Source organism: Dermacentor andersoni, chromosome 9, assembly GCF_023375885.2.
Source record: "Dermacentor andersoni chromosome 9, qqDerAnde1_hic_scaffold, whole genome shotgun sequence".
In the NCBI taxonomy this organism is placed as follows: Eukaryota; Metazoa; Arthropoda; class Arachnida; order Ixodida; family Ixodidae; genus Dermacentor; species Dermacentor andersoni.
The window spans coordinates 75,729,317-75,752,172 of record NC_092822.1 but is presented as its reverse complement, the minus strand read 5'-3'; the positions used below and the strand labels follow the sequence as shown (position 1 = coordinate 75,752,172).

The 22,856-nt window shown below is 47.4% G+C and overlaps 2 protein-coding genes across 2 annotated transcripts in view; both read left to right on the top strand.

Annotated features, from left to right (window-relative positions):
* The window catches only part of LOC129384103 (mediator of RNA polymerase II transcription subunit 28-like), an 86,457-nt gene that overhangs the window by 51,134 nt on the left and 12,467 nt on the right, over positions 1–22,856 (top strand). The window contains exon 2 of the mRNA XM_055069239.1: positions 21,392–21,485. Within this exon, the coding sequence (XP_054925214.1) occupies positions 21,438–21,485 (48 nt within the window). The 5' untranslated portion in view covers positions 21,392–21,437. The remainder of the gene's footprint in view (positions 1–21,391; positions 21,486–22,856) is intronic.
* On the top strand, positions 3,408–10,296 carry LOC126528267 (phosphate-regulating neutral endopeptidase PHEX-like). The gene is made up of 2 exons (XM_050176157.2): positions 3,408–4,790; positions 7,078–10,296. Exons 1-2 carry the CDS (start codon positions 3,469–3,471, stop codon positions 8,951–8,953), a joined length of 3,198 nt encoding a protein of 1,065 aa, XP_050032114.1. The 5' UTR covers positions 3,408–3,468; the 3' UTR covers positions 8,954–10,296.

The following is a 22,856-nucleotide window of genomic DNA, read 5'->3' as shown; positions in this document are numbered from 1 at the left end:
TTTTTCTCACATAGATGCCAATTTGTACGTTGGGTGTGCATGTTTATTTTTTTTTCTGGTGCCGAAAAACACACAATGGCAGCCAAACCAAACCCTGCAGGCTACGAAAAGAAAGCTGCGTTATTAAAAGAAAACTAGCGTGGTAGCCTAAAAAAGAAAGGTGCGACAGCGTGCTAGCGTGTCGGGTTCGAAGTGGCCTGGTCAGGGGTTCAAATCGCGCTCGGGCTTTCTGAAGACAGTCTACCTTGGTGAGTTACCGCCACTCTTCCGTATGAGGCAAGTCTCTTTCTATAATGTCTTTCTTTAGCCTCTTTCTTGGGCCGATCCAGCAGATAAGTGCAGTAAAAAAAGAAAATCCAACAGAACCCATTTCCCGATGGATGTCGACGTCAATACGATTAGCATTGAAGCAATGTAACGACACACCGTAGTACAACCGCCAAAGCGGGTCATGTACCCGTATTTGCGCGATTATCCCGCGCCACCTATTCTGAAGCAATTATATTACCGGCAAAATATGAAGAAAAAAAGAATAACTTGCTGCCGATTCTACCGTGCACGTCAAGTAACGAAACCGGAGTCGACACGCACTGTGTTCAAATAATTTTATGGAACATACAGAGACACACAGACACGCAAACAGCTGAATCTTAGCAGCTAGTTGCTATCGGAGTACGATGACACCCACTTTTCGCTGTTTACCGACCTCCGAAAGTCATCTTCAATTCCATTTAATTCATTAGAAATGCAACACTTCCAGAGGCTTGCGCAAACATTGTCTGCGGGAGGGCATTCTACGCACCATGGACCCACCTTGCGATACCTCTGAGCGTCGCTTTCTTCAGAGGATCCGTTCGATGGCAGTGTGGCTTGCTACCTCGCATCGAGCGTTTTTTTTTCGTTTTTTACTAAGAAACGGTTTCGATTTTGATTTGGAGTGGAATTAGTTACGATTGTAACGTACATGCAAATTTGAACGCACCTTTAATTTAAAAAAAAATTGTGCGCGCTAGAATCCTGCAAATCCTGCAAAATTATGCCCGCATGTAGACATGGTTCCTTTCTCGCTTTCCTTTGCTTCACACGCTGCGTCATCTGGCGGCACATCCACGAAGTCAGCGTGTGGTGCGTGTGTGAATATATACTCCGAGAAGATTGCCTGAATCTACATGATGTGAGTTTCGTTCCGTCCGACAGCGTACTAATTTATAAAGTTTTTTTTTTGTCAGTGAAGGCCGGCAGATCCCCAGCGGCACGTACCCAGTGATTCAATTTGGCTTCAAGGAGGTGCACTGAAGAGAGGAACGTACCCACTAGCACACATCCAGTGACCGCACTTGGCCTCAAAGAAGTTCATTAAAGAGTGGCACAGACGCAGTCGCCCATTGTTGCCAGTTGCCAAGCTGGCATCAAAGAAGTTCATTGAATAGCAGGACATACCCAGTGCCACATACCCAGTGGACCATGTTGCTTCGATGGTTGGTTTCGAACTCTATTCCCTCAGCACAACAGCTTGATGCGCTACCTATTAGCCCAAGGACTTATACAAGGGATTCAAGTTGGCGGATGGATGGATGGATGGATGGATGGATGGATGGATGGATGGATGGATGGATGGATGGATGGATGGATGGATGGATGGATGGATGGATGGATTGGATGCATTGGATGGATTGGATGGATTGGATGGATGGATGGATGGATGGATGGATGGATGGATGGATGGATTTCTCAACTACCATGGTATCTCAGTGGCAATAACGTTCTACCTCGGAGTACGAGTAGTTACGCGTTCGATTACCGGCCGTAGAAACCGCCTTTCAATGAAGGCGACTTGCAAGAACACGCGTGCATTTGGGCGCACGCTAATTAGTTCCACGTGGCTAAAACTAATACACAGACCTCTACGGCAGCGTCCCTCATAAGCCAATGCACAAGTACGAGGCATCGAAACAACGGCAAAAAAATTGCTTTCTACATTTTGGCATAACGCCACCAGAAACGATTGTTTTGCTTGTTTGTTTGTTTAAATTTTCAATTTCTAGCGAAACACTCTTTTTGTCCCCATCGTGGGTATGTGCCGCGTTTGAAGTAATCAAAATCAGCAACCGAAAATAAAATAAAATACGCTGCTTTCATTTTCACGTGGCTAATTTCGCTGAGTATAGACACTTCCTAATCCCTTGTAGCAAGGATCGCCTCGGGTCAACGCAGAGGGCAATCCACACACAGGAATTCGGAGAAAAACCCCTCATTGCCGTAGAGGGGTTGAGCGGAGGACAGTGGAGGGTAGGATGTGTACTGGTGCATAATCCCGTCGCACACACCCGATGGACAAGTATTTTCATGTTGACGAACGTGGTGATTAGGCACGTGATGTCTCCGGCGCTTGGAGTCCGTTTCGTTCATCACCGCAAACAGTGAACCGTAACACTACCTAGGCTCCAACGAGCCCGAATTTCCGAACAAACTGCCGTTACTTGTTGCTAATACTGTCTTGGTGCTTTTTACAAAGCATGCTTTGTAATGTGGAGATATTCTTTAGTATTGAAAATACCAGGATGTGAAATTGCTTTGACCGTAATAGTGAGAAAGCTGTACATTATTCGCAAGCTGTTGGATAAATATCTAACATTTGAGTCGATTCTCTCCTGGCGATATTCGATTCGTATTTGATTGGGCTTCAGAAACTACAATTCGCACACACTGATAAACTAAGCTCGAGTTTAAGTGCTGGAGTTTTACTCTTTCTCGGGGCCTTGACAGTGGGTTCTTAGTCTCACAAACGTATTTGGTGCTATTTGTGATTTTATTGTAGCAACAAAACGTATACCACGTTATTTGTAATCTTCCTTTTTAGTGGTATTGTAAATTTTCTTAATTACTTCCATTCTAAATTGTTCAAGGAATCGTCTTTGTATTTGTTTCAAAATGTAATCACCTATTCTCATATTATCGTACTTCTCAAGTACACGTATTTACAGTTTTACCTTTTCAATACATTTTTTTCTGAATTTATTACCTTTTTATACAGCTAGGCACCACATTTCTAGCCCATCCCCCATTGTGGGTACGTGCCACGGTTTGAGACATCGTCATCATCATCCTCACTGACGGCACGGGCGATCCTTCTCGCGTTGCAGGTGGCAAAGGCAGCGACCTTCAGCTTCAGCCTCCGTCTTACGGCTCCATTGACAAGTCGACCAGATTTGCAAGGTACCATTTCCCAGTGGCGAAAGGTTCATCCGTAGCATTAGAACGCTTCAGATTTCCTCGCAGTTTCTTCAATTTCTTTTCGCTCGTTTCAGGAGGAACAGCGCAGGTCGCTCGTCAGGTTCTCGCCTCGTGATACCAATTTGCCGGCGAAGTTCGTCCGTCACCCACCGCACCGTCAACTTTCCGCTACTTGGGACGCGGCCGTGTCTCGGCGCAACGCTTTGAATCGGAGAGGCCCGCTTCGCGTGAGCAATGGACCACCGGGCGACAAACCGGCCCTTCTCATACTTGCGACCAAATCTGCGGATGCCCAGCAGGTCTCTTGAAGACGCGCTGTTCCCCAACACCCCGCGTTTTCCCGAACAGGAGCGAATACCTAGCGACGATAGCGAACAAGGGCAGGAGCAAGAGGATGCCGCTGCGGCAGAGCAACCAGCCACACATGGAACCGTCAACTATGGACGGGGTGTTACATCTATCACAGTACCTTTATCCAGGACTCCTGCGTCAAAGACCCCAGCGTCCAAAACTGCGGAGTTCAAAAGGAAAGGCGCCAAGCCTGTATTTGTCAGATCCTCTCCAGCCCAGGACGCCGGCGCGAAAGTTGCAAATAGTGGAGCAGCCGCGAGCAGAAGACGCGGGATCAACAGAACACCACTTCTGAACACGCCCGCGCCGAGAAATGTAGGAGCCAGAGGCACGTCGAGCAGAACTGCAGAGCCAGAGACTCCTTTCGCCGCGACTACAGCCAGAAATAGACCACAGTGGAACGCAACGGTAACTAGCATGGCGGCTCGAGAGACTGGCTGGTCACGCAACTATCCGACTACGGAACCATTGGATCACTTTCAGGACCAGGAGTACGATCGCTGGCCACCCTCCGCGGGCAACAGCTCGTCGGCCATGACCACAGTGGCATCAGTGGGTGCCTTCACTCCTACTGGAGGCGTATGGGATGACGGGGAGATCCCGTACGCAGGAGAGGGTGTCGAGAACCTCGCCATGACTGGCAATTTTCCACTCGCCACTGGCAGCAATACGTATTCGCCCATTTCCCACATAATAGGAAACGAATTCGACGTGAAGCACTTGGGGAAGCAGTGTGCTGTGATCGTGGTGCTTTCACTGCTGCTCGCGACTTTTCTGACGATCATGGTCGTCGGCTGGTTTCCGAAGAAGGACAATCACAAGTACGGCGGCAACGTCGTCACCGCACGCATGCACCCGCCCGAAGGCTCCGATAGGAACGCCAGGGTTGGCGACGAGCAGATTCGGGAGCATGTGGTGAAACGCCCGCCCGCACCGCGTGCGGTGCCGAAAGCGACTAAAAAGCCTGTCTTCACCCTGGTCGACTACGAGGACACCAAAGCTCCCGGTGAAGCGGCGAAGTACGACTTCGAGTGCGACACCGACGCCTGCCGCTGGCAGAGCCGGCTGGTGGACGAGAAACTGAACCCGAGCGTGGACCCGTGCGTTGACTTCTACGGTTACGTCTGCTCAGCGGCCTGGGACCTGGACGGCCACTTGCCATACAGGGCAGCGGGACGCGCCTTCGTGATCACCGAGGTTACCAGGTATGTCGGCCGTAATCAGGACTGCCGCTCCCTGCTGTACAACCTAAAGGCCGCTCCACAGTCAGCGTTTTCTTGCGTTTCGTGACCCGGCGTCGCTCGGCGTCGACGATGAGGATGGCGCGCTCAAGAGATACCAGCACACCCCTGCACATAATTCATTTACGTTCCGTGTTAATGCAATCAGTTCAGTACGCACAAGTAGAGCGCAGCCACGGGCACATCACCAGAAATGAAGGGGAGAGTAACATGGTACCAGACACCACTGTCTCGAGCGCAGTTTAGCCATACTAAAGCTAATTCTTCGGAGCCGAGAATTCTGACAACCGCATATTGAAGACGGCGGGAAAAATGACGGCATGGGGCCAGTTACAGGCGACTTGGTCGTGTTGTAGCCTTCAACCATTGTGCAGAGGCAGCCGTGACTGGGATCACTGGCGGGCGCATGTATTAGTAACGCCGTTCGGCCACACGTTTCCGTGATGTAACCAGCCTCGTGCTTCTCGACAGAAAAAGCGATGCGCTTGGAGCGTGCACTGAATTGGTCGCAATTAAATATGGATTGTTATTTCGAATGCAATTGTACAAGTAGGGCAAGTAGAGGAGACAGCACGTAGAGTACGTGGTAAGATTATTATTCAGAAAACTAAGGTAATGCTGAACAACCTGACGAAAAGGAGAATTCGTGATTGGCAGTCAGCCCCTATATGTGCGCACAATAATGTTTATAGGCTAGTAAGCTACAGGGAAGCCTGATAACGACAAACAAACTTATTGAAGAATACAAATTAGTCGTAGCCTATACGGTTGGCATTACTAAAGGTGCGTTTATAGGCCGACGCTATCGGTGCGCGGGCGAGCATCGGTCGACGCCGGGCGCGTTGGCCGCGTCCGGTAATACGCTCGCTGCGCCGGGGCGTCGAACCTGGTCGAGGCATCAGTCGAACCATAGACGTTGTTGTTCTCGCCAACGTGACGTAATTCTCGTCAACGTAACGTCACGGTACGTAGGACTATATTTGGTCCTTAAGTCATTATCGGCAGCTTACTGGTATCCTCGAATAATACACAATCATTGCATTCAACCAGTACTAACATATATGCAGCAGCCACTTCGCGGTTGACACACAAGTTTGAGAAAATCGACGACCGCGCAAAGAGCGATTGGGTAACGTTAAGTGACAGAAAGACAGTTGTGAGTATTAGAGAGAGAACACTGGTTGGCGATACATCTAGTTGACATTAAGCAGAAGAAATTGAGCATGGCAGGACATGAAGTGCGTATAAGCACATAAATGGTGGTCTCCTAGAGCAAGAACGGGTACCAATTGGAGAAGCGTAGTCGGAGCTAGGCATTGAGATGGAATTAGAAGATATGTGGGCACAAGAAGTCACCTGCCAGAAGACTATATATTAACGAGATAGGGGTACTGGTAAACCAAAAAAAGAAATATTCATACAACACGGAGCAAGATACGATTTCAAGACGTACGGTGTTCGGTCGTCAGAGGTCTGGCACACACAGTATATGTAGAAAGCTATTTCTCTCGAGAAAGATCACCTGCTGAGGCAAGCATTACTTGCACGTCGGAATGAAATGTCCGGTTAGCTACCTTAAGATTCACTAATGGACATTTATTTATTCAGTTTAGTGCACGTGACAGAACTACAGAATTGAAAGTCGTACCTGCTTCGCAGAAATATTAAGGCAAGGTGGAACGGTGCTATCTGTCACAATTAGACGATTAACAAATATTTCTCAGGTTAATCATCGATCAGTCGCCCAGCCATAATATGAGGGTATGATCGGGTTCACTTTGAATCTCGCAGGGGAAAATTCCCACGTGGGTTTCTCTGACGGAATTTTTCTCTAGTTTCTTGATAGTCTAGTAACAATGGTGGTGCGTAGTTTGGTTTGTTTTGAGAAAGAATTTGATTATAGCTCAAAGCGACCTGGTCAGCCTGTTCTGGGCAATTGAAGTAGTGTAAGGTGACCCAAATACTTACTTATTTGTCAAGCTACCAGGTAGCAAATTTTAGCAACGTAATAACAATACACATAATATCTACAAAGAAAATTCGCATGCTATCTCAACACGCTATTTCAACGAAAGAGCAAAGTTATGAAACACGCTTTAGTGAGGTGTTCGTGACAGTAGTGCAAACCGACGATGCGAAGGGCGACGGGACTTCGATGCGTCCACATCAAAGAAAATCATTTCAGATGGAGCAACCGCCTGTCAAAAGCTACGAGCAGGCTACGAGCATTTTTGATTACAACGTTTTCCAGGTATCTCCAGGAACACATGCACACCATGCCAGCAGCGGGTACAGCAGTACTCGAGCACGTTGAGCAGAGCTTCCTGGATCACTCCAGCCTCCTGCTGAGTTCCTGTCTCAACAACGCGGCTGCCAAGGACGTGACACAATGGGACGGCATAAGAGGCTTGCTTCGGGAAACAGGCCTAGATGACTGGCCCTACTCCGAGCCACCGCCCGCGCAACCACAGCAGCCTTTCCGGCTCGACTGTGTGCTTAAGCGCATTGACCGGCAACTCGCCATCTTTCCCATCGTGTTTGTCTCATTGCGGAAGTCGCTCGAAACTCGCTCGTACGATCTGCACCTGGACGCGCCAAGGAATTTCCTGTTTGTGCAGTACGAGATACAGAAGAACAATGAGTCTCTGCCATACAGGGAGATACTTCGGCAGGTGCTGACCCTCTGGAAGGCGCTTTCCGGTAGCAACGACTTGGCCGAGGACGTCGCGCGCTTCGAGGCTCTGCTTCTGGAAGCGTCACAGCCTTTCAACAAGGCAGCCTGGAAGAAGGACGTCACCTATCCTGTGAAGAAGTTCCCGCGCATGCCGAAGTTCCGTGTGGACGCCTACCTCTCGCATCTCCGCTCCAGAGACGATGGCGAAGTGGTGGTTCTCAACCCCGTGTACGCCAGCAAACTCTACGAGATTCTTCGGGCGACCAGTCCGCGGACGATCCTAAACTTCCTCGGCGTCCGGATGGTTGCACTCGTAGCCCCGCTGCTTCCGCAGGAGTCGATTCCGCGGGACCTCCTACGCCTGGGTTACCCGAGTTTCCAGCACGGCCTGAATCCGAGGACCCAGAGCTGCTTCCACCTGGTCGAGCGGTTGTTCCCGCATGGTGTTCGGTTGATACTGCGTGACATCCTGGCCAGGACCACCGACCTTGACCGCCAATGGGCCGCGACGATCAAAAGCATGGTCTCGTCGCTGGAACACACCTTCCGAGCGGGGACCACCTGGATGCAGAGCGTAGACACCGCGGACGCCATCAAGCGTCTCAAGTCCCTGCAGGTAGGTTACCTGGCTGGCCAAGAGCTCGAGGAAGAAGTCGAACACTACTACGAAACGGTAAAGGCCACCGGCTCCGGTCCCGAAAACCCTGTGCGCTACTACGGCGAGCTCCTAGCCAAAAGCTTGCGGAAGTACTGGATGTCAGGCGCCGACGGCGCGAACTACGACGCTCGCTTCAGTGAACGCTTCACTAATCTCGACGTGCCTTGGACCCGGTCGCCGGAGTCAGCGCTCAGGCTATACCTGACTTCGAGCACAGTGGCCGCCGCGTCGCTGGTGACGCGGTCCAACTACCCTTCCACGCTGTTCCCCTTGCTGGCTGCCGACGTGACTCGGGCCTTGTTCCTGGCGTCGCTGGACGACCCGCAGTGGTCCAGCTGGACTCGAGACCGCTTCCAGGCGCTCCAGTATTGCCTGCTGAGGCGCTACAAGCACGGCGTCCGCCAGGACAATGCCTCCGCAGCCAATGTTCGCGACTTCCTCGCCGACATTCTGGCTGACAATGCCGCACTGAAGCCGCTGATGGCGGCCTTCAGGCGCTTTTCGCACGGCGCCTTATTCGTGCCCGGTCACAGGTCTGCCGGCCTTACTGTCGACAGGCTGTTCTTCATAAACTACGCAGCGGGTTTTTGCGCTCCCAAGGCGGAGCAGGAGCAGGTGCGGGAGCGCCTGCGCTACCGACTGGGCCTACCGCCGCGCACCCGCGTCAACCTCGCACTCCTGGACCTGAAAGAGTTCCGGGACGCCTTCAAGTGCTCCCACCAGCTGGGTGCGTCGCGCTGCCCCGTGTGGAACCGGGACGGCAGAGACGGCCTGTGGGAGAGCGACGCGGACTAGCGGACTGCAGCTGTCGAATGTCCCATGACGCATTGCGGGCACTTGTCACCTAGGCCCCGATCAATGACCGTTTATATTGCTTTTAAATTGTTTTGTCTTTTGTTTTCCGCTTTCCTGTTCATAGGTGTGTGAGACGCGCTATTTTGTGATATCCGTGCAAACGGTATTAAAGGGACATTATTTTCGCTTTTACTAATACAGGGCAATCTCCGTTAATGGCATCATATTTGTCAGTATGCGGCATAAATTTCTGACAAAACTTCGAAATTTCAAGTTTCCACTGCTGCAGAAGATCGCGAGGAAAAGCTTCCTGCCTATGTATCATAGTTCTTTCGCTTTGCAAACGAAAATTGGTGATCATAATGCAATGCTCAAAATGCTCCATATTGTCTTGTTTATTATTACATGTCAATACCTTTGGAAGAAAAGCAGCTGGCACATATTGGTTGCATGTGTGTTGTTTATCACAAATTATAATGATTGCATATGTTATGAATAAAAAAAAGCGAGCTGAGCACTTTCGTAGCTTAACATAATAGTGGCGTTAAAAGGACGAAAAATAGCACAGCATGAGCTCCGTATTGGCAATTATACATTGATCACAGATGTGTGCTTAAGCCATCATGCAGAAACATTAAAGAAGAAAAGAAATGCCGTCTGAGCGGTTGAAACGAGTTGTACGTTGTCAGCAAGTGACGTGAAGAAGCGTCCAGTTTGTATCGGTTAATTACCCTGATTAGTGTATTCATGGCATATTTGTCAGTGCTAGAGGGTTCAGAACACATTGTAAGAAATCATTTTCAATGCATGGACGAATTTATAAAGTGACGCGCACCATCGAGCGGCCGCTGGTGCGGTATTACTGGACTCTTGAGGGAAGGCGCTCCATCGTCTGCTTCACTTGCAGCCGATTTAGCTAACCATAGCACAACAGGCTAGAATGAATGACAGAAAGACGTCTCCGTGCAGTCGGTGCGCCCAGTGCATCCATGCTGCAGCACCTTTTTTTTTTTTTTTTTGCCTGCAGAGCGAAGCTAAAGAACGTGCCAGGTAAGCAGGCATAAACTCACCAGGAGGTCCGAACTAGGGCCTGTTTCTTTGGGACTAAAAATGTTATGACTATCTTTTTTTTCTATCGTGGGTCGCCGCTTGCTTTTGTTAAACGTATAAAACGAACAGCCCGACGCACTGTTGAGAAGACTGTGACGCGCCATTAGAGTGCAAGGTAGGTTTTACGCTACTACTTTCTTGTATTTCGGCTGTATGTATACGCACGGAGTCCTTCCTGCGGCAATCAATTTTAAAGCGATTCGACGCGTAAACGGCGTCTGGTGGGGCTTTTATCCGTGTGTGTGTTATGCACTGGAATATAAGCCGTGCTGGTAAGAATGCCAAAATACAGCCTTGAACCTATATTTGTGAATGTGTCGTTGAACACGTTTTGACAAGTCTGACAAGGCCACCAACGCATTGAACGTAAACATTACCTGCGACTCACGCTTTTGCATAAGCGTGTGCTGAAAAATATGCCTTGGTGTGCGCTGGTAACACCTTCAAAAGCGCACGAGCGCTTTCGCAAACAATTTTTTTATCTGCACACGGGCGTACATTGTTTCATGAAACGCTGCGCCACCCCGAGTGATTACAACAACCGCACGATAATCTTTACAAGACTTTCACGCGTATCGGGGGCAGGTAAATTATCAGGAATTTGTCGCAGAACAGTCGTCGGCAAGCGTAGGCTGAGTGCCTGAAAACAAAACGTCCGCTGCTGGCCCCCTACACATTTCCGGGCGTGGGGTCAGAACAGCGCCAGACATTTCGTGCGCGTCGCCACGCCCACGCGCCTACAGCCACGTCAACCACCTAAAACAATCTGAGCACGCGGTTTTCTGTGCGGTTCGATTGCAGAATGGATTGTCGCGGCACCTAGCGGCGGCCGCCGTATCTAGCTACGGAGAACATGACCACGGTGAACACGACCTCCAAAAGCGAAACTGACCCTCCCTTAATGGCCTTGACGCGATAGGTGCCGCTGACTAGAAAAGTCGTTCATTGTTTGCGGCACGCGATCTTTTTGCGTGGCTATCTTCTTTTTTATGTATAAAAGAAAAAGAAGCACGCAAAATATAAATCCTGCCACCAGTTTCATCAAAGCTATGACCTGGTTGGTTGAAATGCTCGGCGACGGCACTGGGAAGCGTTATAGCTCTGTCCGCGCGATGTGCGTTAACCTGACATTTACTGATTGAACCGTTTCACCGATATATTGTTTCTTACAGAAGGATCATTCAAGCATATAAATCACATCCGACCTTTTACAAGTAAAGCTAGTTTTCACTTCGTGTGTATAACTATTTGCGGTGCTTTTAATTTTAATGTCACTTCGAAGGTGCTTGCAGGTTTTGCACCTGGGTCGACAACATGCTTTTATTACGGGGGAATGATGTTGACTGTCTTTTTCGTGAAATAATGTATATATATTTAACGTTTGTGTTGCGGCGATAAGTAACCCTTGGTATCAGCGGGAACGCTTTTCTCAGACGATCGTTACTTCATAATATTGGGTGGCATTTTCGCAGGATGTTGTTTATGTTTGGGAGGGCATTAAACTATTTTGCTATAAAGGCTGGTGGTCTGTCAGATTCTGGTGTAGGCTGTTTCTTAGCTAACGCTGACTGTCTCTCCTATCTTGGCGCGACGTCAAAAGCTCTGTCGAGAGGAACTTGTGGATATTTTCTTTCTGCTAGCGTTGCTTTAATATCATTTGGGTGGTGGATATAATGGTTGTCGTCGCTGCCGATTCTTCTTATTCGTTTCGCTTGTCCGACAAAAATTCCTTGCTTACAGTGTCGCGGGCCATGACTGTTCTATTCTAAATATTGTAGGCTTCCGGTAAAGTGTCGTTCTCAATTTTCAATTTTTTATGTAGACCATCGTGTCGAGGAAATTGATTTGACTAGTAGAGTTGTGCGCAGTAAATTTAATACTCGGGTGAAAGAGGTTGAAATGGCTAATTAAGTGGGGAACCTGAGGGCTCGAAGAGTGGTCTCGGTCAACAGTGACACCCCAAATACCGATGATTTCTTTTGTAGGAGATAGGCTGGCAATTCATGTATAGTAGATGACCAGACATCGAATTTCGAGTAAAAGCGACTAACGCACATTTTTCTGTCGAGATTGTTGGGCCTTGTGTGCAAAGATAGCTAGTTGCCTGTGCTGCTGCTTTCTGTAGCCTTATACAAACCTGAAGGCTACTGACCGCTGATGCCCGGATGCAGATGTCGTCTAGATCGAGACACTCACTGTTTCCGGTAGCAATTCGGCCAGCCTAATAAGCACGAGGTTTAAAAGAACAGGGCTTAGAACACCGCCTTGCGAACGCCTCGGCATGTATAGTGGTCGGTAGTTAGACCATCTTCTGCAAGTACAAGCAAGAACTTTTGTGTCAATTAGTTTCCAATCCATCAAAATACTCGCCCTCCTAGTTCAATTGTTCAATGTGCACCTAGGATGGCTTGATGGGAAACGTTCTCGTTTCACGTCAGAAAGAGTGCTACCGATAATCACTTCCAATATTTTTGCTGCTCTACAGATGGCACTAGATCGACGACACTAGGTCGATGACATTGTCGATCGAAGAACGGCCTCGTCAAAATCCCGCCATACAGTCAGGGTAAACTTTGTGGTGTTCAATGCACCATTCGAGACACATGAAGCTCACACGTTCCATGAGCTTCCCGACGCAGCTGGCGAGTGTTTAGGCCAATATGATGCCAGTTTCAGCGGTGACTTTTCTGCTTTTAGCGGCGGTATCAGGTGGCTACGTCTTCATTCCTGTGGAACAACGCAGTATTGCCATGAACTATTAAAAAGGTTGAAATGTTATCGTCGTGCTTCTCGACGTAGGTGGCGCAAAGCAGTATATGTTATTCCATCGGGCCCTGGTGAAGACGAACATCTACAGAGCGCCATAGCAGCTCCTAACTCTTCAAGAGAGAATGGACCGTCCATACTTGTATCTCGAGGACCAGGAATGTCGCCTAAATCCACGTCTGTGACTAAAACTGTCCCGCCGGCGACTTTCGCACAATAGTTTATGAACTTTCGCACGGCGCTTTTCAAAGGGAGCAAGGGCGTTAAAAGGGTGTCGTTGCTGGGGACTTGAGTACGCCACTCATGGGACTGTGGGTAGCGGGGTTCCAGTGACTTGCAAAAACATTTCCATCTTTGATCCGCTAGCTTATCCATTCGGAGCACAGGAAGTGTGCTCAAACACACTGGGCTTCTTCACACGTGGCAGAGGTGCTGATGCAACACACGCCGTTGGATATTGGGCCCACAGGCACCAATGTGCTGGCGTGCTGTGCTCTATCAGTCTTGTCCAGCAGGAACTTCCAGGGCACAGTGGCCGCAGTGGGGAGGGGGCAATTAGGAGTGGCCGCAGCTACCTGGGCAACAAAGCATATCATCACCTTCGCTTCACCAACACGCGTTCAATCTGAGAGCAGCTTGTCCCCAAAGAACCAACTTTGGTGGCTGGCTGGGATGCCCTCAAGGTCCTCCAAGCTCCGCTTTGCAGCCTGTATGGTTTCAGCTGTGCGCACAGCCATCTTGGTGTCCTTTCCTGTGGTAGAGAGGCGCAACTTGAAAAGTATCTTCTGACCTGCACATGGCTCGCTCTCTGGCGATGGTGACTAAGCATCACTTGCAACCTCCACCGGGTTGCCTGGTGCACACAGACAGTAGACAGGCAACTCGTACCAATTGCCCAGCTCATTATAGCAGTTAAGCAAGGTCCCTGCAAGAACGAAATGAAGTCACTGTTGATGGTGACTGCTAACTGTGTCTGCACACAAATGTGGTCGCTACAGCTAGGTACATAAACAGAGCAAGTGGGCTGAGCACCTTAGTGCCAGAGGCTAGCATCCTACAGTATAAGATGTATGCGCGTCCAGCTGCAGTACGTGTATATCTACGCACATATCACGCACATGGTCTTGTCTGACATGTTCCTTTGAGCTTGTTTCCAATATGCAATTGCACCTACTTGCCCATCTATTCATTGTCATAATATACATAAACGGATCCAGTTCTCGGAGTAAGACAATGCTTCTATACACACAGCCGACATGTGCAGTGCTGAGCATGTTGCATAATCTTACAGCTTCAAATGCCCGCAGTGCAGCCATTACTGCACCTTTTTGAAAAACTGCTGTGCAAGAATGTTTTTGTAAAGCATGCTGTAACTGCCAATTAAAAAATCTCAAAGTGGGTTTAGTTTTATAGTGCAGCTCTTGGGCGCTCGTTCCTGCGGCGAGCGTCGGCGCCCTACCTTGTAACCAAATGAACGAGCACAGCAGAAGACGAGAGCGAACGCGGAGCGCAGCGGGAGATGAAAAAAGCGGCGAGAGCAAAGAGAGCGTGAGGAGGGAAGCATGGCGAAAGCGTGAGAAGAAAAGCGTAGTGCTGCGCACGATGGCCTTTATGGCTACGATGGCTACGATACGGCACCAGAGTACAGTGCGTCGTCTATTTGGAAACAAAGCACTGCATGAGTAGAGGTTGTCCGTGGTGGCTGCTGTGAACCGCAACCACGCGCTTCCTTTCGTAATACAGCTACGCTAGTCTTATTAAGGAGTATTGTAATCGTCGGTGAATTTTTTCAATGGGCAGATGGAAGATTTATTGTACTTGATAGGGCTACATAGTCTTAACTCCATAGAGATGAACCTGGTTCCTTAACTGACCATGCAGGCGCCATTATGAAGCAATTTAGACACCATGCCTACTTTGCGCAATGGGATCTAGTATTTGGCTGTACCCAATGGCTGTGCAAATGAAAACTATATCAGGAATTAGCGTTTTTTCCTACTTGACCAGTACCCCGTCACACGGATTATTGTAGTAATACGCCCACAGAAAAATTAAAAAAACGGCAGGCTCACTCATCTAACGCACATTTTCCGAAGAAATTCTTTGCTATGTGCTCAACGTCCTTCTTGGCCGCTACAGTATTATTGTCAGAGTCTGTGTTGGTTGTAGGAACTCACAAAAATTTGCGAATGTTGTGTGATAGCACAATGGCGTTCATGTCTCGCTAAGAATTGCACATTGCCTCAGGGACACGAGATTGAAACCGAGTAGTACTTGTGGCGAAGTTTTGAGTGTGCACGTCTGCTATTTATTAGCGATGCTATAATGCCTTTTGGCACTTTTCACATTCGTGAGCGCCTGCGTTCGTTGCTTCGCCCAGGGCGTAGTGTCACTTCAACACTCACGAACGCGAAATGCGCTGAAAGGCATTAGTTTCCGGAAAGGACATTGCTGCAATATCAAGGAAAAAAAAAAAAAAGGAAACAATTCTTATTTGGCTACATCCCTCACGTTTTCCCAAGATTTTTATGCGACGTCATTGCTGAAGCAATAAAACCTTTATGAATATCATGAACTCTTCTTTAGGGATGCCCATGAGCAAACTTGATACAGGCTTATCATATTTAATTATTACGGAATTTTTAAACATCGCTGGTTGGGAATGACAAAGTTCTCATCCATGAGCCGGATTATTCGAAGAGGTGGGATGCCCATGAGCAAACTTGATACAGGCTGATCATATTTAATTATTACGGAATTTTTAAAAATCGCCGGTTGGGGATGACAAAGTTCTCATCCATGAGCCGGATTATTCGAAGAGGTGCACCGGAAATTAAAACACATATTCAATTACCGACATTTCGCTAATGAACTTCCTAATTAGTTGAGTTACAGCACGTATTGCAATTTATGCATTGTAGCCGGTGTGCTTGCAAGAGGTATCCACTTGAAATTAATTTCCAGGATGACACTAGTTTCGATATATTTCCAAAAGTGTGGAGCAAAATACATGGGCGTTGAAGTTACTTTCGTGCTTCAAATAATAAAGACCATTTTGTTAAGAAAGTAAGTGAAACAACAGTTCATTATTACGGCACGTTTGGATGGTGCACATCTCCAAACTGGCGTCATCTTGAATATTCATTCCAAGTGGACAGGCCTTGCAACCTCACCGGCTACAATTAGTAAACTCCAATATGCGCCCTAAATAATTAAATAAATATAATTAGTGGGTGTTTCTTAGTTTAATATGTGTTTCGATTTCTCATGCAACTCTTCTGCTCCTCATAATATTCCAACTAAAGGACCACAATTATGTTATCTGCAGCAAGGTATTTTTACAGATATAATGAACAGGGATATAACGAATTCGTGATAGCCAGTGATAGCCTCCGAAGCAACCAACGCACGCGGGCGAGTTGCGCGCCTGTCTTCGAGGTCGTACGGCCGGCACGTGGCCAGGGTCGCAAGCCAACAGCCAAGCCACAGCAGCCGAACCCAAAACGAACTGTAACCTCTTCGCCGGTACCACTCAGCCGACGACGACTTCGGTTTCAAAATGATTGACAGATACGTGACGTGTTCATTACTTGCGGTGCCGCTCCGCGGTCTATGACAGCTGGTGACTCCTAGCACATTTCTGACATGGGGCCAAATGAACCGTTCACTATCCAAACCGTTATGAGATTCCGCCCCTGCTGAACCTTTTTGCCCAGCGTTCCTGGCTTTCACGTGTCTGCACGTGTAGAGTTTCATCAAGAGCTTTTTTTTTTCTTTTGTTAATGAAATCAACATTCGAAAAGCTTTCAAGCGTATTTGTGATACTTTCTGTTCATCAGTCTGAAGTTGATGTTAGTTTACTAATATCAGCCTTTTGGATAAGGTATCCTTTAGCAGCGTAAGTTTTGTATCTGGTCAATCATCCAGACCACTGGGGGAGACGTTGTTCTCACAGCTTTCTCCTCTAGGGCTGGGTTTCTGCGCCGCCACGTTCAGCGACGTCACAGGTCCCATGCGCGGCAGTTAAGTTTCTTCTGTTGAACAGAGAAGCACGTTTATTATTTTCTTATTTGTGCTTTACCCGCCGTGGTTGCTCAGTGGCTATGGTGTTAGGTAGCTGAGCACGAGGTCGCGGGATCGAATCCCGGCCACGGCGGCCGCATTTCGATGGGGGCGAAATGCGAAAACACCCGTGTGCTTAGATTTAGGTGCACGTTAAAGAACCCCAGGTGGTTGAAGTTTCCGGAGTCCCCCACTACGGCGTACCTCATAATCAGAAAGTGGTTTTGGCACGTAAAACCCCATAATTTAATTTATTTGTGCTTATCATCACATAAAGAGAAGCCCCAAGTTTCGATTACTCGGCCGTGATACGCGAAAAAGGTGCCCATTCCTAGAAGGCACTCGCACGAAATCATTTGGTGTAGAACGATTGCACTGCTGTTCTTCTTTTTTTGTTTTATTTCTTGTGTGCGGTAACTAAAAAGCTTCGGACTATATTCATATTGTTGCGGAATAGTTAAGTGCATCCTCTGTAGGGCTCGAACTTAATTATTATTCAGTCCATTGCAATGTGTACTCCATGTGCCACACAACGATTATTTTGGTTCATCTACCACGCGAAATCGGCAGATCTCTGTTCCAGTAATTGATTTTCCAAAGTTAACCATGACGCAGCCTTTAAAAAAAAGTTGCTTAAATTATTATGTCGTTGATTTGACCGTCAAGGCAGAAGCCTCCATTTGCTTTAAGTAAGAATACAACTAGCGATGATGACAGAAGGGCCTTGCAAGACACGAAGCGGGGGAAAGCGGCAGGAGAGGATGAAATAGCAGTCGATTTAATCAAAGATGGAGGAGACATAATGCCAGAAAAACTGGCGGCTCTCTATACAAAGTGTGTATCAACTGCAAGGGTCCCAGAAAACTGGAAGAATGCAAGCATTATACTAATCCACAAAAAGGGATACGTTAACGAATTGAAAAATTATAAGCCCATTAGCTTACTGCAATTATTATATAAAATATTCACCAAAATAATCTCCAATAGATTAAGGGTAACACTGGACTTTAGCCAACCAAGGGAACAGGCTGGCTTCAGGAAGGCATACTCCACAATGCATCACATCCATGTGATTAATCAGGTAATCGAGAAATCAGTAGAGTACAGTAAGCCTCTATATATGGCTTTCATAGATTACGAAAATGTATTTGATTCAGTAGAGATACCAGCAGTCATAGAGGCACTACGTTATCAAGGAGTACAGATCGCCTACGTAAACATCTTGGAAAATATCTAGAGTGATTCCACAGCTACCTTACTTCTGCGCAAGAAAAGTAGGAAGATACTTATAAAAAAAGGGGTCAGACAAGGAGACACAATCTCTCCAAAGCTATTCACTGCGTGCTTGGAAGAAGTATTCACGCTACTAAACTGAGAGGCTTAGGAGTAAGGATCGACGGAGAATATCTCAACAACCTTCGGTTTGCCGATGACATTGTTCTATTCAGCAATACTGCAGACGAATTACAACAAATGTTCGAGGACCTCAACAGAAACAGTTCAAGAGTGGGGTTGAAGATTAACACGCAGAAGGCAAAGATAATCATGAATAGCCGCGCAAGGGAACAAGAGTTCAGGATCGCGAGTCAGCCACTAGAGTGTGTGAAGGAGTACGTTTACCTAGGTCAACCAATCACAGGGAACCCTGATCATGAGAAGGAAATTTATAGAAGAATAAAAATGGGTCGGATCGCATACGGCAGACATAGCCAGCTCCTGAGTGGAAGCTTACCATTACCATTCAAAAGGAAGATGTAGAATCACTGCATTTTACCGGTGCTGACCTATGGGGCGGAGACTTGGAGACTGACAAAGAAGCTTGAGAACAAGTTAATGACCGCGCAAAGAGCGCTGGAACGATGAATGCAAGGCATAACGTTAAGAGACAGAAAGAGAGCGATTTGGATCACAGAGCAAACGGGTATAGCCGATATTCTAATTGGCATTAAGAGAAAAAACAATGGAGATGGTCAGGTCATGTAATGTGCAGGTTAGGTAACCGTTGGACCATTAGGGTTACAGAATGGGTACCAGGAGCAGGGAAGCGCAGTTGAGGACGGCGGAAGACTAGGCGATGAAATTAGGAAATTCGCGGGCGCTAGTTGGAATCGGATGGCGCAGGACAGTGGTAATTGGAGATCGCAGGGAGAGGCCTTCGTCGTGCAGCGAACATAAAATGGGCTGACGATGATGATTATGTGAAATTGCTTCGTTTCAATAGCAGGAAAGTTACAAATCATAAGCGAACAAATTTACACCGCTCTACGCGTTATCATTAGATAGTTTTAGCAGAGCGTTGCTTACACTCCACTCCGCACACATTCTACGCGCACTGGTGGCTGCATAGAACGCACTGATTTCTCTTATCTAACGAGCGCGTCTCCCAGAGTAGCCAGTGACGTGCTGTCAGCTTGGCTGTAAAACGATAAAGAATTAATTGGGCGAACACTAACGCTCCCCTAAAACGGCTTTCCAGCGGAACGCGGGCACCGTCGTTCACACGCCCATCTGTGTTAATTCGCGGTAGCGTTCTGCAGAGCGGCTGTGTCAAAATTGTTATGATACGCCGGTCTGAGTAGAGCGGACCACAAATGCTGTGCTAAAACTGTGTATTTACACTACCTGTGCCTAATTTATTCGCGCCGTCCACACAAGCAGGCAGAACGAGTCACACGCAACTAGTGCGAACGTTCAACCGCTATAACACCAGCGTTCACGAGCTTCAGGCTTCTCTACTTAGATTAGCGATTGAGGTCAATCCGAATCAAACGTTCATATCATATGTGGAATAAGGACGGACACAGTCAAATATGCGATTGAAAATATGATGCTAGGTCCCAATTTAGTTCTATCTCTGGATCGAGGTAATCCACGATCGAAAGTGCCCCCTTGACAGAATGAACAGCCTTCACCGATTGGTGCACTCGTCCGACATTCTTCGTGACGAACGAACCGCCAGTTACGCGTTGGCAACAGCCAGTGATCGTTCTAGCTATTTCAGCTTGTCGTTCGAGTTTAAGCAGCCAGATCACATGTCATCGTCACGTTTTAAGTACTACAATTGTCTTGTAAGAATGGGTCCCTGGGCATCAACACTATCTCTCATTGTAGACAGGCAAATGCCATTTGCACTAATGAACAAACAGATCGCACGTGAAGCAAAGCAGAGGAGTTTGTGCGCCAAGACGTACGCGCTCAGGAAACACTCGTCCTAAGCCAAGGAAATAAAAAAAAAGAGAAATCTGCCATGCACGTGACATGTGATGTCACTGAAGCTGGCGGCGCAGAAGCCCCGCCCTAGTTGGGCCAGGTATAGATGAGTTGTGAAAGCGACGTCTCCCGACATGTCTCCCATGGAGAAAGGAAAATACAAAGTTTTTTCCTTCCTCCGTGATGTTTCCCGGCTACTGGCCATCCTCCATGCCACTGCATGGCAACTAAATGGGGTTGACGAACATGGCAACAAGGTTCAATATAGAAATGGTTGGCGTGGGCTACAGAATATGCGGCAAAAATCCAATATTTTGTTAAGGAAGTCCTCAGTGTCGACGAGGCAATTTTCTGTTTCTTTCAACTTTTTACAGTTGCACGTTTTGCTAGGAATCTTAGTTTCGATTTCGTAGGCCTCTGGGGAAGGCCATAAAGTATATGTGGTTCATTTTTTTTTACATATTTACAGAGCAGCGATGCATTCGCAACTCGTCTTTTGCTAGCGCGCAAGCCTTGACGCTGTGTGAAAGGTACCCCTGCTCTAAACTGTTGAAATCAAAACTGGAGCTAATTTTTTATTCATTCATACATGATCTCCGTAGTTGCCTGCAAGAAAGCATGACTTGAGAGCTGTGTTTCATCTTCTCAGATAATACAGCTGCCAATCAATGTGTTATCTACCCAGAATATGTTAAAAATGCATTTGAAAAAAAAAAATCATACTTTTAGCACCTTGCTGGATTTTTTAGCTACTTCTAGCTACTTCACGTTGCCATCTAGCTACTTCTGCTCGCCGATATTTGGCAACACTGGACGCGTCTTCCCTATTCTTCCATTTTCCTTTTTCTGTTCCCATTTATTTTATGGCCTCATCCGGGACTCCCCCCTTGATCTCCCGATTCAAAAGGCTCTGCCCGCAGGCATCATCATCATCACGTCTTGCAGACAGTTCGAAACGTGTTCCATTACATGGCCTAGAATCCATGCATTATAAGTGTTCTGTGGCCATGCTCAAAGATGTCTCGGTTGTCTCCTTAGATATGGTAGCATACCTTAGCTGCCTGCGTAGACCGTCTACGATGTTGGCCAGAATTGGAACACACCCCTAGTACACTCCAGCATTTCCTCTCAGTTGCCAGTTTTAACCGAGTGTGCCCTCTTGCTGAATTTTTTTCCCTATGGGATTGATCCTGTACTACCAGTACGTAGTACGTGCCTCAGCTCTCTTTGTTGCAACTGCCAGAAAATCAAGTGCAGCCCTAGAATACTAAATCACGACTTTGTTTGCAGAATTTCAATCACCAAGTGCTCGTGAGGTGCCCGCGCTTGTCCAGAGATGGCTTCGTCCAACGACATCGTAGATGATTTTGAGAACTCTTTTCAGGTACTGTCTGCATAAATTAACTGCATTTATTCACTGCTTGAACCGTTCGCGACAAGTTTGAGTTATCGTTAGGTGATGTTGAATGCATTTGTCTGCTCTGGGATAGGGAAAAAGTTCAGGCTTTCATTTAAGATGAAGAAAAAGAAAGCATTTAGAGGGGGAACACGCACCAGATTACATCATAGTAAATATAGCTGATCGATTCATTCAAGAGCGGTGAAAGAATGACCCTTGAGAGGTAACGAAGTTAGGCTGATTGCAGTCACCAATGAGAAGAATTGGTTCTGAAGAACCTGAACAGCAGGGCAAGCTGCACGGGAAAGAAACAATAATGCATAATAATCTGACTGGATGTATTACACATGGCGCTAATTAACGAACTGAATCTAAAAAGCTTAGAATCTGGAAACACCCGAGGCTTGGGGACAAAGTACAGTACGTTAATTTACATAGGAAAAGAAGATGGAACGGATGTTAAATCCTACAGACCAATTGAATAATTTTGACCATGCAGGCCATGAACTGGAAGATTCAAGCATGGGCACAACAGAATGAGATATTGGGAGAACAACAGAAAGGTTGCAGCAAAGGCTGGCGCATAAATGATGGCCTATTCGTAGTTACTCAGTCAATACAAATAGCCAGTGGAAAGAACAGACATTCATACTTTGCATTGTTTGATATTAACGGTGCATTTGACCGTGTAAGCACCACCCGCCGTGGTTGCTCAGTGGCTGTGGTGTTGGGCTGCTGAGCACGAGGTCGCGGGATCGAATCCCGGCCACGGCGGCCGCATTTCGATGGGGGCGGAATGCGAAAACACCCGTGTACTTAGATTTAGGTGCACGTTAAAGAACCCCAGGTGGTCGAAATTTCCGGAGTCCTCCACTACGGCGTGCCTCATAATCAGAAAGTGGTTTTGGCACGTAAAACCCCACAATTTATTTTACCGTGTAAGCACTGAAAGATTTTGGAAGTTTCTTTAGGATAAAGTTTTAGAGAAAGATGACATAATGCTACTAAAAAATGTGCAAATAATACAAAGTACGGATAGTGCAGAAAAAACTAACTATTGGCGAGGCAGTCGACATTCAGAAAGGCTTGCGCGAGGCTTATTCGTTGTTACCTCTGCTCTTTGTGATGTAGAGTGCTCAGCTAACGATAAGCGATACTCGGATTGCAAAGCGACGCGCGCTTTTTGTGCCACCGTTGAGCACTAGGTGATAACTGGGGACCTAAATGCAGTCACGCTGCGTCATAAAGGCAATCACTTTCATTTTGGGCAATAATGCATGAGCTAGGTGTCACCAGCACGGGCAGCAATGCGCGCTGAGTATCACGATTCAATCGCTGTGCCATGCACATAATACG

What these genes read in the sequence shown, in the direction of transcription:
- LOC126528267 (XM_050176157.2), top strand. Translation starts at nt 3,469, where the DNA reads ATGGACCACCGGGCGACAAACCGGCCCTTCTCATACTTGCGACCAAAT. An exon ending in GTGATCACCGAGGTTACCAG is followed by an intron (nt 4,791 to 7,077) that starts GTATGTCGGCCG and finishes AACGTTTTCCAG; the next exon opens with GTATCTCCAGGAACACATGC.